This window comes from Carassius carassius, chromosome 30, assembly GCF_963082965.1.
Source record: "Carassius carassius chromosome 30, fCarCar2.1, whole genome shotgun sequence".
In the NCBI taxonomy this organism is placed as follows: Eukaryota; Metazoa; Chordata; class Actinopteri; order Cypriniformes; family Cyprinidae; genus Carassius; species Carassius carassius.
The window spans coordinates 20,511,137-20,526,070 of NC_081784.1; the positions used below are offsets into that span (position 1 = coordinate 20,511,137).

The window sequence follows — 14,934 nt, forward strand, 5'->3', positions numbered from 1 at the left end:
AGCTTTTAGTGTTATACGTTGGAGTGCAACCACACACAGCCACAAATCGTTGTTTGACGCTGCCAGGGTGACCGAGGACGTAACATCCGGGAGATGGAAAGGGAGTCGAGAGAATGGTCCCGCCCACTCTGCATTGCTATTGGACGAGCGGCCCTCTTATTCTTCAACAGCTAACGTCATTCGTTCTCCTCACTGTCAATCAAGAGCATCACATAAGCTGCCTCCTTTTTCAGTTTTTTTAATATTCTGTTTTAATGGGGCCTTTGAGCCGCATAACATCGAAACAAAAGCGGTTGTCAGAGGCTCGAAAAAATAAGGTAACGTATCGGCGTGCAGAAACTGCAAAGATGGTATAGAAATGTACAGGCACCAACGGCAATTGCGAGTAACGTTAGTTCGTCTGGCTGCCTGTGCCGCTTTTGCTAAACCAGCTAACGTAGCCACTAAAATAGAATTAAAGCTCATTGTAATGCGAGTTTCTGTCTGATAAGAGTAAGTTAAAGGGACTAGGGAATCGGTCGTTTTACCTTTAGGAGCAACCACCTAGCTTTTGGGGTGTGTTGTGTCTGGGACATCAGCCAGGGCTCTCTCTGATCCAGCTATCCCTCTGCAGATCTCTTCTGATGCGGTCAAGGTAAGAGGACTAAAGGTGAACTGAACCCCTGTTTTAAAACCCAAAGCACCGAGTCGACTGGACCTTTGGATGCTGCACTTAGTAGTCGACTTTTGGCGAGAATAAGTTAGAAAAACATCATTTGTTTCTTTAAAGGCACTTTTGTGTTGTTTAGAATAATTGTAAACAAACAATCATAAATAAACAGTGTTGATCAACAGAAGTCATAGATCGATATAGATACAGATGGATCTATATAGATAAATAGGCTGTTAGGTATCCAGCCGTAGATAGATAGGCAGGCAGATAGAAGTAATATTTATTAATGATTTGTTAATATGTAGTTTTAAGTAAAGTGTGATTTTACCATGTCCTCTCCGAAATAAATAAATAATATATAAATAAATATATATATATATATATATATAGTTCAAATGTTTACATACACCTCGGCCTGTCGCAATAATCAATTTATCGACCTAATATATGTACATGACCTGAATAATTTTTGGTGATGCAGTACATGGCCTTGTTTAGGGATCTGTGCCTTTGTGCTAACTAGTGTCTGAGTTTTTCAGCAATAGTGTGCACTCTTAATTTACAGAGAAAAGAAGGTCAGGGAAAAATCTCCATACAAGTTATTCATGCTTTTTTATTTTTTTCTTCTTTTTTACTTTTTGTTAGAAAATGTTTATTTACTATTTATTTGAAGTTTTTTAAGGTATCTTATATTTTGATACTTAATTTCCATGATCTAAGTGTTCTTAAGAATTAAAAGTTTGTTGTCATTGGAAAGTCTGTTGACCTTCTTGCATTATTATGCTATTATATTATGATTATATTTTTAGTGTCATAAAATTGTCTTAAAATTACAATAATATCATTTATCGCAATTATTTCTGGGGTAATATATCGCACAACAAAATTTGTAATTGTTACAGGCCTGCATACACCTTTCAGAATCAGCAAAATGTTAATTATTTTACCAAAATATGAGGGATCGTGCAAAATGCGTGTTATGTTTTATTTAGTACTGAACTGAATAAGATATTTCACATAGAAAACAGCTGTGGATCATTCAGGTAACAACAGTTTTAAGAATCAATGGGGTAATTTTTATAAATTCAGCTGTTTCTTTCTCTTGTGGACTATATGTCAATGTATTTTATGTGGAATATCTTATTCAGCTCAGTACTAAATAAAAAAATAACATGCATTTAAAAAAATAAGCCCTGTTATTTTGGTAAAACAATTAACTCATAGATGTTGTTTGGAACAAGTGCAGAGTGAGTAAATTATGACAGAATTTTCATTCTGGAAGTGAACTAATTAGTAGTAAGTATATACATATATATAAAATGTATACTCATCAGACATCCGAATATTTTTTAATACAACTATTTTTATTCTCCACAGCCCAAAGCTCCATGCATAATGTGTTCCTACTGGGACGGAGGCGACATCCCCACCCTCACTCCTCCACCTTGGGCAGGGTTCATCATTGTCTCATCCTGAGCCCTGTCCTTTGCAGTAATGACTGACAAGAGGAACCCACCGTTTTTCAATGATGACAATGTAGGCATGGTGCACTACAAGCTGCCCTTCAGCGAGACCATGGAGCTGTTCATTGAGACTCTGACAGGGACCTGCTTCCAGCTGTGCGTCTCTCCGATTGAACAGGTGGTCTCAGTCAAGGCCAAGATCTTGAGATTGGAGGGTATGTGTCCTCTCTTGACTCATTAGACAGCACACAGTGAATTCTTTGATGCATCAATGACATTACATGCGTTTGGTCTAATTTGTTTTAAACTGTTTGTTTTAAATTATTAGAACTATTATTCATGCTATTTTATGAGCTCGTATTTAGTGAGGGATTATGTGGATAAAAATGGTGACCATGTGGAACATCTAAAAATATACGTATTCCTTATAAACACATACAGACATTTTACACTATTAAAACTTTTAGATTAAGGGGTTATTCTCCTTACAGATTGCTCTAATACACTACCGTTCAAAAGTATGATGTCAAAAAAAGTTTGTAAAGTTTTAGAAAAAAGTCTCTTTTGCGCACCAAGGCTGCATTTATTTGATTAAAAATATAGTACAAAAAGTTATATTATTAGAATTTTGGCTTTGGCTATTGGTTGTCATGCATTACATTATATGTAATGCACCTTAATTGCTCTGTGCAGACTGGATAGTGATTTAGAACAATTTTAATGAGACAATAAATATCCATCATTAGTTTTGTAGATGGTTTTATTCCCAGAAGTACAGGTCTGATGTTTTCATTCTGATTTAGAGCTTTAAAAGAAATTGAGTCATTTATTACCAACTGGCACGCTTAGTAATTGGACTTGTTTAACAGATCTGCTCTCTCTACAGTTACAGATAAAACGTGTCTTACCAGTTTAACACGTGAGCAATCAAAATAGGAGATCACTATGAAAGCTGCCATTGTTATTACTCCGTAGCTAAAATCACTGCTCCTATAAAGCAACCATCATGTGGCATGGTTGAAAGACTTTGTTAGGAAGAGAAATGTTAGTATTCTATGAATGAACAGGTTTTTATTTATTTGGGGGGCACAGCTATATGTAGTGTGTCTCTTGTGAATTGCACATGAGCAAACATGGGGCTGAAAATTAGGACAGAGCGTGCTTCATTTGTGAGTCTGATTGATGCAGCACACTCCACTGATAAGGGTGAAATGAATGAGACAGGAAAAACATTAACTGAAAACCCAGATGGGACGTTGTCAGTCCAGACGGTGGTTGCATACATCACTGAGGTCTTTAAACATGCAAGTCTCGAGCGTAGACGGTTTCCCCCAGGAACATTTTGATGTGTTAGACAGCACCAGTTTCACAAGGTCTGGTGCTTTTCTGCAGGAGTTAGCTTTATTAAAGATGAGTTTGTTCACCCTGTGGATTACAGGTGAGGAATGGCCTAGTTTCGGTTGCTCCAATGGGGCTAATCTTAGATTCTCAGATACACTTCGCATCTTCTGCCCCCTTCCAGGAATCAGACCGGTTGTGGAAAGAAGTGCGAGGTGGATATGTTGAAGAATTCATTATGAAATGTTTCAAACTTCTGTTTCAGATTAGGTTTCAGATTACGCACATGGAGGCTGTATAGTTTAAAAAGCAAGACTAGGACAGACCACACACACTAACTGCTCTGACCACATCACATTGTTGATCCTGTCTAGAAAACTAGCCCTTCTGGGAACAGATACTAGTTTTGTGTTGCATGGGTGCGTTCTGGTGTCTCATTGCACTTTACACCTGATAAAGGTACGTCTATTCGCCAGAGCAAACATCTGAAAAATTTAAGCAGTACACTTATCTTTATACTCTGTTATGTGCTAAGAAAGAATGACTATAATAACCATAAAAAAGGTTGTTTATATAGCTATTTCAAACATTTTAGGTGTTTCTTGTGTTGTGTTGTTATATCTACTGCTCACTGCGAGATGAAATGTAGAAGTTGAATTGATTGTTGATTTATTTGGTGTACACAGGGGGGCAGATCTGAGTCATATTTGTTCTGATCTGCTTCTATACATTTTTAGAGAATTTATTCTTTTCGATTTGACTCATTTGTTTCAGTTTATTTATGGTTAAATGTTCCTTGAAGTTTGTGGTTAAATAACCTGATTAAATATTTCTGTCCGGCAGGGAGCATGGTCATCTAAACGGCTGTGCATGTGGCTGAACGTTTATTATAGTTTACATTATAAAAAGATTGTCATTTCACGGCATATCTCGGTTCACAGGCATCCCGGTCTCTCAGCAGCATTTGATATGGAATGGGATGGAGCTTGAAGATGAGTACTGCTTACATGATTACAGGTGAGTTTTCAGTCTGTTTTTCAGCTATACAAAACAGGATCCAGCAAGTTGTATTACAGGAAGTATGCTCAACTACCACATTATGTTGCTCTAGTCTAAAAGCTTTCTTTCTTTTGTGGAACAGAAACTGAGATGTTTTGTTCTATGTCCAAGCTGTTTTTTTTTTCATAAAATAAAAGCATGCTTTGACCAGGGGCTCATCAGCAGCATAAAAGTATCGTAAAAGTAGTCTGTGTGACTCATGCTCTAAATTTGACATCTTCTGAAGCCATACGATAGCTATGGTTAGAGTAAATGATGACAGCGTTTGCATTTTGGGTGAGCTATTCCTTTAAATGCAGCCACTTCTCTCAAGAGCAGTCTGGCTCATTCTGAAGGTCACAGATGGTGGTTTTGTCATAAATTCTTGTCAGTTAATATTCCACATAGAGGCTTTCTGGGAAGATATTGTGGGGCTGGATGGCACTTATTGTGCTTCACATGTTAAGTGAAGCAAATATTTCTAAAGGCAGAACTGTATAGACTGTAGTGGTTTTGAGTTTATTATGCCACTGCATGCTCTGAATTTTCCTCTGGTTGTGTTTTCAGCATCACAGAGGGCTGCACTCTCAAGTTGGTACTCGCCATGAGAGGAGGACCTGTAAACACCAGGCGAGGTACATTTCCACCAATGACTGGGATTTTCATAGTTTAAAGTATTAACCCTTTCATTCTGAACCCCAGGTTAATGTAATGTTTGGCTGGTTTATCTCGTCCCTTATTTCACACTGTTCAAACTTTACTTAGGGTTAGTAATTCATCCTGAGTGCATTTGAAAACCCTATTTTTGCTTTTAAAACCATTGATCTTAGGAGTGAGGCACAATATGTTTCAGTACCTGCTTGTCGTCATGCTCTGGTTGTCTCAAAGTGCCCCTATTGTGGGTAATGAAAGGTTCATATTTTGAATTTGGGAGTCCCCAACAACAGGTTGACATGCATGCAAGGTCAAAAAACACTTTTAATCGTCTTATAATATGCATTTATTTTACCTTACTTGCTCAACGACTCCCAGACGATTTATTTAAAGGGGTCATATTTCTCTTTTGAGTGTTACAAGCTCTTGGTGCATGAAGAAGATCTGTAAAGTTGCAAAGACTAAAGAGTCCCAAATCCAAAGAGATCTTCTTTATCAAAGTTAAGACTCTGTCACGCCCCCTAAAACGCCTCGTTTAAACACGCCCCCCACATCTCTACGTCACGCCATATCTACGCCATGGCATGGAGATGCTTTGTGTGTCTAGGCGAAAGCAAAAGCACTTTATTTGGCCTTCCAAAAGTAGATGCATCTTTAAGATTACTTACAACAGAACAACAACGCATTTTATAGATAACCATTTCGTGAACCTAGGAAAGGAGGTCATTCTGACTTTGCTACAACAATCTGGTTCTTCTGAATCAGCTACTGGAAGTATGTTTTGTTATTAGTTTAAGTCTTTGCTATTGAATGTTCAAATGCTAAATTTTACGCATTCGCATGTGTGAGTGCGGGCGTGTGTCACAGAGAGAGAGAGAGACAGGGTCACAGAGTGGAGTCAGCTGTCTTAACCGTTCGTGGCTTGTGTACTGCAAACACATACGAGCTTCATCACTGTGTCTGTTACACGACTCTGTTCCTCTTTAGGGCTTGAACTGATGGTAAAACTAAGGACATTATTAACTGTCTTTACATTTGTTTTGAAAGATGAAGCTTGCGATTATGGAAAGGGGCATTACATTTACGATTAGTGCTTGCGGTGTTCGGCCAATCACAATGCACTGGGTCTGTTGGCCAATCAGAGCAGACTGTGTGCGCTTGTTGGAAGGAGTGACTTTGTAGAAAACGACACGTTTGAGAGAGGCAGGGCATAGAGGACCTACAATAATGTACAGTATTTGAAAAATAATTTGTTTTTGAACATTAATGCATGTCAACATATTCTGTCACACAGAATACACAAAATAATGATCTTTAAAAAAGCATTATATGACCACTTTAACGATTCATTTTTACAAACCCCTCCTTTGCGGGACGCTAATCTGTGGTGATTAGACCGATTGGTCTCATTTTAATTTCAACATGCCTGTAATGCCTGATAAAGCAGTGTTTGTGAGCGCAGTGCTGCTTTGTGTACAGCGTTATCGGGGAAACAGCTATTTTACTGCTCTAAAAGCAGCATCTAGTGGTAAAGAATGAACTTGCATTTTCATTAAGACCAACCCGAGAAAACCAACGAGTGAACGGGCAATATGCTAATGTTTCATGTTGACATCAGTATGATAAAAATTCGTTTTAAAATCGACTTGTTTCAATGATTCAGAGTCGACTCTTTCTTTTGAGAGACAATAACTTTAGTTTATACACGGTGCACTTTCAGATTTAAAAATTGCCAGGATGAATTCATTCACTTAGAGCTGTGTCACACACTGCATAAAAGGTAATTTTCAAAAATCGATTAATAGGGGCATTTTAACTATATAAAGCTATAGGTATTATATTGGATACATGGTTTTCTAAGGCATCTGCATCTTTAACATGATTGATACTTTTGCCAAAAAACTCTCTGCCACCTGGAAGTACCGACAGATGATTTATTTCATATTGTGATGGGTGTCCAAGTGAAATGATTATGGGAAGAAAAATAAAATAATTGTAGGCCCAGGATTTGGTTCAGTCCATCAGTTGTTGGTTTGTTGGTAGCTTGCAGTCAAAGATCATGCTGAATGCAGTATAATTTCTATCTCCATGTTTCAATATATTTTCATGTAATATGTTTAAATTATCTTTTTATAACTTTGGTTTGTTTCACCCTTTGTTGGCATTGAAACTCTGCCTCAGAGAAAAATTCTAAGTTTCCTTTGTCAACAACAACAAAAAAATTTTTTTAATAAATAATGAATGCTACTGCAGTACTGAGTTGCAGCAGTTCAGTACAAGCTGAATTTGTTGCAGCTTTCTAATCCTTCCTATGTGCCATTGTGCAATGGTTTTGAGGTCAGGAAAAAAAAGTTAATTACCGTTCCAGGAAGTGTGCAGGCACACAGTTAGTTACCAGTCTGATATTGATTAGTATGACCTGCATCCTGTTTCTTCTCGTTACCTGCAGTGACAGTGACGGATGACTCTGTGAGGGATATCGCTGACTGCCTTGATGCAGGGAGAGAGGAGATGTGGGAAAAGTCTCTGCCTAATAAACAGGTCACCTTCCTGGTGTACCGTGAGGGAGATCAGCTCAGTTTCTTCCGTGTGGTGGATAGAGGAGATGGAACTCTCACACCTGTGTCTGAATCATTGAGGTCAGTTCAAAGAAGAGAAAAACTTGCCGAGAGTTCTGTCCACACTGCAATCTGGTTCCCTTTTTTAGACAGAAGCAGATGTTTCAGAAATACAGTTTTCATGTCATGTTGTTTTTCTAATGAAGATATGCATCAACATTTGCTGGCAAACTTGACAGACCGTAACATCTGCGTCAATAGCATCACCGAAACGGAAGTCAGAAGAAAAAAAATAAAATAATAATTTACATAAGTTATGTAAATCACAAATCATTTGCCTTTGACATTATATAACCATAAAAAACACTTAATACTTTAATAACACTGTTAAATGTAATCTTAAGTCTCGTAATGAAAATGTATTTAAACGGAATTCCAAAAATCATTAAAAAATAATTGTAACAGGTTTCTGCTTTAAACAAATAGACCAATGTTTTGAAATAAATAAATATCTACAAAGAAATAGACGTACAATTTTCAGCTAGTTTCAGCTAGAAATTCCCAAAGACTGACACTGAAGCACTGATCATATCTAAGCACCTGAATATCTGAGACTTTGCCATTATCTAACCATAATAATCACCGATAATTTAATAACACTGTTAAATGTAATATTTAGGAAATCTTAAAGTAAATATGCATTTTTCATTTTGTACATTACAGTGTTATGCTGCAACAGAAATGACACACTTCACCTTTTCATTTTCTGATGTGTTAGCTGTCACTGTGACAGATTCAGCTTTTTCATTGGAAGGCAATCATCTGCAGAATGCTTTACATAGAAAATGGAACTATTAAGAACTTTTTTTTTAGCAAATGTGGAACCTGCGGTGCTGTAATCAGCTGGTTTTGCTTCATTAACCACAGAGCATCCTGAACAATGGTTGGGTAAAACCTAATAATAAACCTCTGAGCCTTTTCAACAGCTGAGACTCGTTACAAAAAAAAAAAAAACTAAAAACTACTCATTGAATTTAAATATCCTAAATGCCATTTATTCAGTGCAGCATGAGGGAAATGAGCAGCACTGCTAAGTACAAATAATCGAAGAGTTCATCTATGCATGTGTGTGTTTCAGCGGCACCTCTGTACACAATGTGTACGCGGAGGAGGAGGAGGAATCAGAGAGTGCAGCTTCAGAACAGCAGATGCTGGAGAACTCCATCACAATGAGCAAGATGAAGCTGCTCAAAGCCAAGATGGAGAATATGAACCTTAACAAAAAGGTACAACAGAATAGGTGGATTAGACATGCCCTTAATCTTTTTTTCGTTCCTCTTCCACATATTCTAACAATATACGTCCATACTATCAAACACATCTGATTAAATTTGACAGTGGAGCGGTATGGAAGTGCACACAGTTCTCCAGCTGGTGAGAATGTCGCCCATCCCACGCTGTCTGATTAACTGGCGCAGTAATAACTACAAGCTCAGCAGATTGGCACATGAAGTTAATTATTCACACTCAACTATGCATAGTTGTCAGAAGACATGTCTTATTGGGAGATAATTGTTTTTCTGTATTTAGGAAACCATTGCTGTTATTGCATATACTACTATCTTATTTGAGAACTTGCATGCCTATGCATGCATTGCTACTGTAAACATCTTAGAAATGTGTTGTGGAAAACCTATTAGGGAGGTGTAATGTGGAGCACAGTTTAAGAGCAGTATCGCAACTTGACACATTATACAACAGATGTACCATATTTTAGTTTACAACAGCTTTTTCAAATGTGAATAAATGTGTGTACAATATGAATTCTGAGCTATCTATATTAATAATAATTCACTTTTTAATAATTCACAAATAGTTTTTAGTGTTTTATTATTTATTTTTTTAATTTTTTTTATGAGAGTATAAATCTTATAAATTTTGACTTTTCTGTATTGGTCGAAACTTTAATGTTGGTGCATTTCTAAAACAGTTAAATTGCTTGGAAAAAATGTCTTTAAATGAGAGATATTTTTCTGTGACTTTTTTTTGTGTCTCTGTCAGCCCAAGAAGACTGCTAAATTAAAAGTCAGACCTCCAGTAGGTCTGCGGCCCTGCGGCGGTTCGTTTGGCTCTGCCCGACACCATCGAATGTTTCGTGTCCTTCCTCAGATAGGCCACGCTTCTCCAACACATCTACCTCCAATCGGTGATCAGCAGCAACCTGCAGTTTTATCCCCTGCTGCCGGCTCCTCCCACCAAGCATTCGCATCTCTCTCGAGTCCCACTTCCTCAAGCCACGCTCATCCTTCCTATGGAGCTTCTGGCGTATATATGCTCCAGGCTGAGGAACCATGGGATAATCCAGTGCCCAGGAAGATCAGACTCCCTCCCAAAGTGTCCAGGCTGGATATGAGAAGGCCTAAAGTTATGCGAGACTGTGTGTACCCACCTCTATCGCTTCTGTCCAGCTCTGGAGTTCAAGATGAGGTTGATCTCCAAAGTGACAGATTAACGGTAGCCAAGAACTCAGCAATGATGGAGCCACCCAAAGCTGTATCCTTCAATCTTCCTGAGCCCCTGAGTCTAGACGTATCCACTCAGCGAGAGCGAGGTTTGAGCTCTGTAACTCTCCAAGAACCCAACACCACAGCTCCTCTTCTTTCCCAAGCCATTAACACGAACTGGCTGGCCTCCCAATCTGACCCCCTCGCACCTCCTCACATACCGCAGCACTTTGAGTTCACGGGTTCCTCCAGTCCAGCCCAAGCGCTCCTCAGAACGAGCAACAGCCCGTCACTTCCAGCCAACTCCCCGTCACGGACCACATCTGTATGTGGGCTCAAAGTGGACAAGCATTCAGAGGTGATTTCCAAAAGCGATGAACGAGACATTACGAAGATGTCTAACAAAGCGGCTAAAAAGCCATTGGGCTCGGTAAGCAACACAAAGCTCCTGGCCTCCCTGGCAGGTGGTGGTGGTCAAGAGGCCCTGGCTGGGCCCTTTGCGCTGGGCAGGTTATGTGCTACAGCCGCCCCCCTACCAACCAACATTCATCTGTTGCAGGAAGACCTGCTGAGGAGGATCTCCCCGCTACAGAGGACAGCCGGACACACGGTGAGTTTGTAACCTTGACTTATGCTGCTGCTTTTACAGATCTTCTGTTTGTACAGCTTCAAAAACCTGATGTTCATTTGATCTCAGCGGGCTACAAGGAGAAACCGTATTTGCTTTAGCTCAATATGAAATGCAGATACTGTCGTGCAAATTAGTGCTACTACTAGAACATGTTTCCTGTCACCAAAAAGATGCTTGCTGCACATTATACACTGTACAAGACAGATTACAAGTACGATTCATTTGATTTGGCATTTCAGCTAATGAGAATAGTGTTGTGGCAATCTCATGAATGCTTTATCATGCGAAATCTTGTTGTTGCAGCCGCCAAGCTCATCAAGCGGCCTCTCCAGTTCAATAAAGAGATTAGGTGAGTGGCTTGACATAAACCGTGTGAAATTAACCATTAAGAACACCAACTCACAGAGCCGGCCCATATCACAGAGAAACTTTTTTGTTGTTCTTTGTGTTGGCCGTTTGTCATACTTTTCCACTCGTCACTGCTTTAAACATTTATACACCATCTTGTTTCCATCTGTAAATCCACAGGCCACTGCTTTAAAGTCAGGCTGCACTGCGAAACGTTCAAGTTCATTGCTGCCTCCAGCCTAGTCCAGTACTAGTGCCCAACTTGGATTTAACTTTGTGGTTTAGTGGGCCAGTATATTGAAAATTTCAGAAATGAATACTTGTATTCAGCAAGAATGCAAAAAATTGTTCAGAAGTCACAGCAAAGACTTTTGCATTGTTTAAAAAAGATTTGGAATACTGCATATCAGTTTACAAAATAGTTTCCAGGAGGTCAGTTTGAGGGGTGAGGACTGCAGGACTGCTCTGCACTGTCTTACAGAAAGAGTTGCATTTTAAATGAAGTTAAAATTCAAGTTTGAAACATTCACTTTCATACAGAAAATAACTGCTGAGTGAAACCAAGAAAAGGGAAATGATCAGCACAGCTCAGTCACATCTCAGACAAATATTTACATGATCACATGTTTACAAAAGCATGCATGATAAAATAACACACAAAATAGAAGCACATCTTCACTCAGACTCAGTTTGATGCTTAGAGAGACTGCCTGCATTATTGTGCGCTTAAGAGCCTGGATGATGGTTTTGCAACAGGTGGTCCTGATACATTTGGGAAATGTTCCCTGACAGCGTTTCAGAGCGACTGAATGTTCTGTCACGACTGAGATTGTCACTGGCTTGAAAATGCAACAGTGATGGCAAATAACAGAATAGATAGACCAGCAAGTACATGACTGGAAATCCAATCTCATGCGCCAGTGCTTGGCATTTTTTCCCCCTTGCTCCTTATCGTTGTGACCTATGTAGAAATAAACAGGGAGGTTTCAAAGTACATGAATAGTTTTTCTTTTGAATCTGTATTTTACAGTAGTTGTGATTGTCTCCCTTGATTTATTCATGTGATTGTCCGGTTTAGGCACTCCAACACATCACTTGCCCCCTGTGAAGGTTCCCTCTGGAGCAAAGAAAAAGAGTTCAAAGCACTGCTTCCTGTGTGGGAAGAAGACCGGGATGGCCACCAGCTATGAATGCAGGTACAGTGCGGATCCCTCAGTATGAGTTTTTCATTATTTTACAACAAGGGAAGTTAATGTATAGCTGTAATCTTAAAGGGAAGTATGCACTTCATTTGGTGCACCAACAGAGTTATTTCTATTTGGGGGTGACAGTAGTTCTTATATATGTGATGTGCCATTGTTGATAACACCATCTGTGACTTTCTTCAGTTTCTCTGGATGTTGTCTCGAAGCTTTGATCAAGGCAAAGTCTTATATGGTGCATCTTTATATGGTGCAAAAGGACTATAAAGAACGCTGTGCCTGTTATTCTCTCCTGTGCCTAATATAAACCATCCAGCTAGACTTATTCATAATAGTATACAATAGTAAAATACATTTTTCAAACATGATTTGTTTATTAATAGCATGGCTGTAATCACCATAAACACTGATAAGGACACATCCCCCAATATTTAGATTGGCCAATATGGGTTTTATGGTTTATGCTGAATAAATTAAATGGAAAATAGATATTTTAAATTGTAATATTTCACTATATTGCTATATTTTTGATTAAATAAATGCAGTCTTGATGAACATAAGAGTATTCCTTTATAAACATTATAGCTTGTATTTGGGCTAATTGTGCCAGTACGATTATTTATTGTTCCTAAGTTATTCTGGAGGCTGTATTTGTGTAATTACTTTAAAAAAAAATGTTTGGGACCTTTGGAAACAATTCCATTTGGTCTAGCTGTGAGCTTTTTTTTCTGTACAGTTTTCTTATAGCTTTAGTTCCATACTGGAAAAAATCAATGGACATCCAGATGAATTCCAAACACCATCCATTTATGCATTTCTGAGGAAGCAATATCAGATGTGCACTTTCACTCACACCGCTTAGAGGAAACATTGGTTAGATTGCTGTATGATTATTGCCTTTCTCGTAAAGATATCCGTTTATTTCTGTGTAAGGTGTGGCAAGATGTTCTGTTCCATGCACCGCTACTCCGAGACGCACGACTGTACGTATGACTACAAAAGTGCAGGCCGACGCTTTCTACAGGAGACCAACCCCATCATAAGTGCACCAAAGCTGCCCAAAATATGAAGGCACTGCATTGGTGAGAGAAAAAAAGGCATGATATCCATCAACTATTAAAAAGAGAGAAAACCTTGATCACCATCGTGTGCTTTTATCACCATGTTTGCTTAAAAATATAGTAGTGAAAAAGAAAAAAGAAAAACAGTGCTCACTCATTAGCCGTTGCCTTGGAAAACACACCTTTGTCTGCTGTCTATAAATTACTTCATGAAAAAAAAAAAACCTGCATGTAAATAGTTTCTAAAAACGTTTATATTACTCAAATAAGCTGTTAAATACTTTTAAATGAGCATAATACACAACTACGCATATCTATTTACACGTTTTTCTCTGTTTTGTTTTTTGAAATAGAACCAACAATCACTTTTCGTGACAAGTCTTGCAGAGATGAACTTTACTAATGCTGAATATCTCTTGCGGAGATTGGTGTCTGTATGTGGGGGGTGGGGGTGGGGGGGGGGGTGCTTGAACTATGTGCTGTTTGTCTTTTGTAAGTTTCCTATTAGATATTTCGTATATATCTGACACATCGTTCCTCTTCTCTATCCAGTATCACTCTACCGAACACTTCTCATCATGGAAAATGCCAAGCATTGTTCACTCGTGGTATAACAAGACTGTTTAACCTTGGTTGAGTATGAAGTATATAGGCTCTATCGTCCGTACACACTACACTATGCAGTTTGACCATGTAGCATTCTAAAGCAACTTTATAAGGGCTTGGCATGATAAGATGTTAACAGTTGACTGGTTGCCATGATGAAGGATTTTTTTGTACCTAAGTATTTGAAAAGCTGCTTAGAAGGCAGCAGATGTTATTTGGATTTTTCTGTAATTTTCAGGTGATGAGCCTAATAAAATATCAGCGTTTCCTTTGAATTTTTCTTCACTCTCTTGTACTGTATTCTGTTGTTCTACTGTATCTCTCACAACTCTTTAACTTCGCATTGGGGTGTTTATTATTTTTTCGGTTGCTTCGTCATAACAGGACTGCTGTTTGGGATTCCAGGTACTGGAATGAGTATAGTCATAGTCTTGTCTCAACGTGTTTCCCTGCCTCATTTGACTAAATTGTAATCCTGTGTCTAGCATGAAGCCATTTAGTGAGTGAATCCACCTCTGAAAAACTTTGTGTTATTAGTACAGTTTTTTCTTACTTAAAATAATATAGAAACAGTCTAAAATTTCCGGATTAACCTCAGTTAAGAGTCCTAAACTAAAAAGACTAGTTTGTGCAGCCAGCTGATGGTGTAAAAAAGGATCAGGCAGTGCTAAATGAAAGGAAACAGGCATCGCTCAAAACTGAGAATATACTGTTCCATTTCAAAAGGAATCACATACAATATCACATTATAGGAAAATAGAGATCTCATTTCCAAATGACTCTTAAGATTAGCTCTGTGTATATAAGTGTTCTGTGTATATAAGACAAGAAAATCAAGAAAAACTTTTAAACATTTGATGAAACATCCACACATCAAAA

The 14,934-nt window shown here is 38.4% G+C and overlaps 1 protein-coding gene across 3 annotated transcripts; it reads left to right on the forward strand.

The window, feature by feature from the left end:
- Window positions 1–32: 32 nt before the first annotated feature.
- LOC132110871 (AN1-type zinc finger protein 4-like) lies at window positions 33–13,526 on the forward strand. 3 transcript variants are annotated; one of them, XM_059517903.1, is made up of 10 exons: window positions 33–729; window positions 2,030–2,330; window positions 4,395–4,470; window positions 5,059–5,126; window positions 7,595–7,784; window positions 8,842–8,989; window positions 9,765–10,817; window positions 11,142–11,187; window positions 12,265–12,382; window positions 13,322–13,526. In XM_059517903.1, the coding sequence occupies exons 2-10, from the start codon at window positions 2,147–2,149 to the stop codon at window positions 13,455–13,457; spliced, it is 2,019 nt and encodes a 672-aa protein (XP_059373886.1). In that variant the 5' UTR covers window positions 33–729; window positions 2,030–2,146; the 3' UTR covers window positions 13,458–13,526. The 3 variants fall into 3 exon arrangements, with proteins under 3 accessions (XP_059373886.1, XP_059373885.1, XP_059373887.1); XM_059517902.1 differs by having other exon boundaries at window positions 33–634; XM_059517904.1 differs by having other exon boundaries at window positions 33–317.
- The last annotated feature ends 1,408 nt before the right edge of the window (window positions 13,527–14,934 follow it).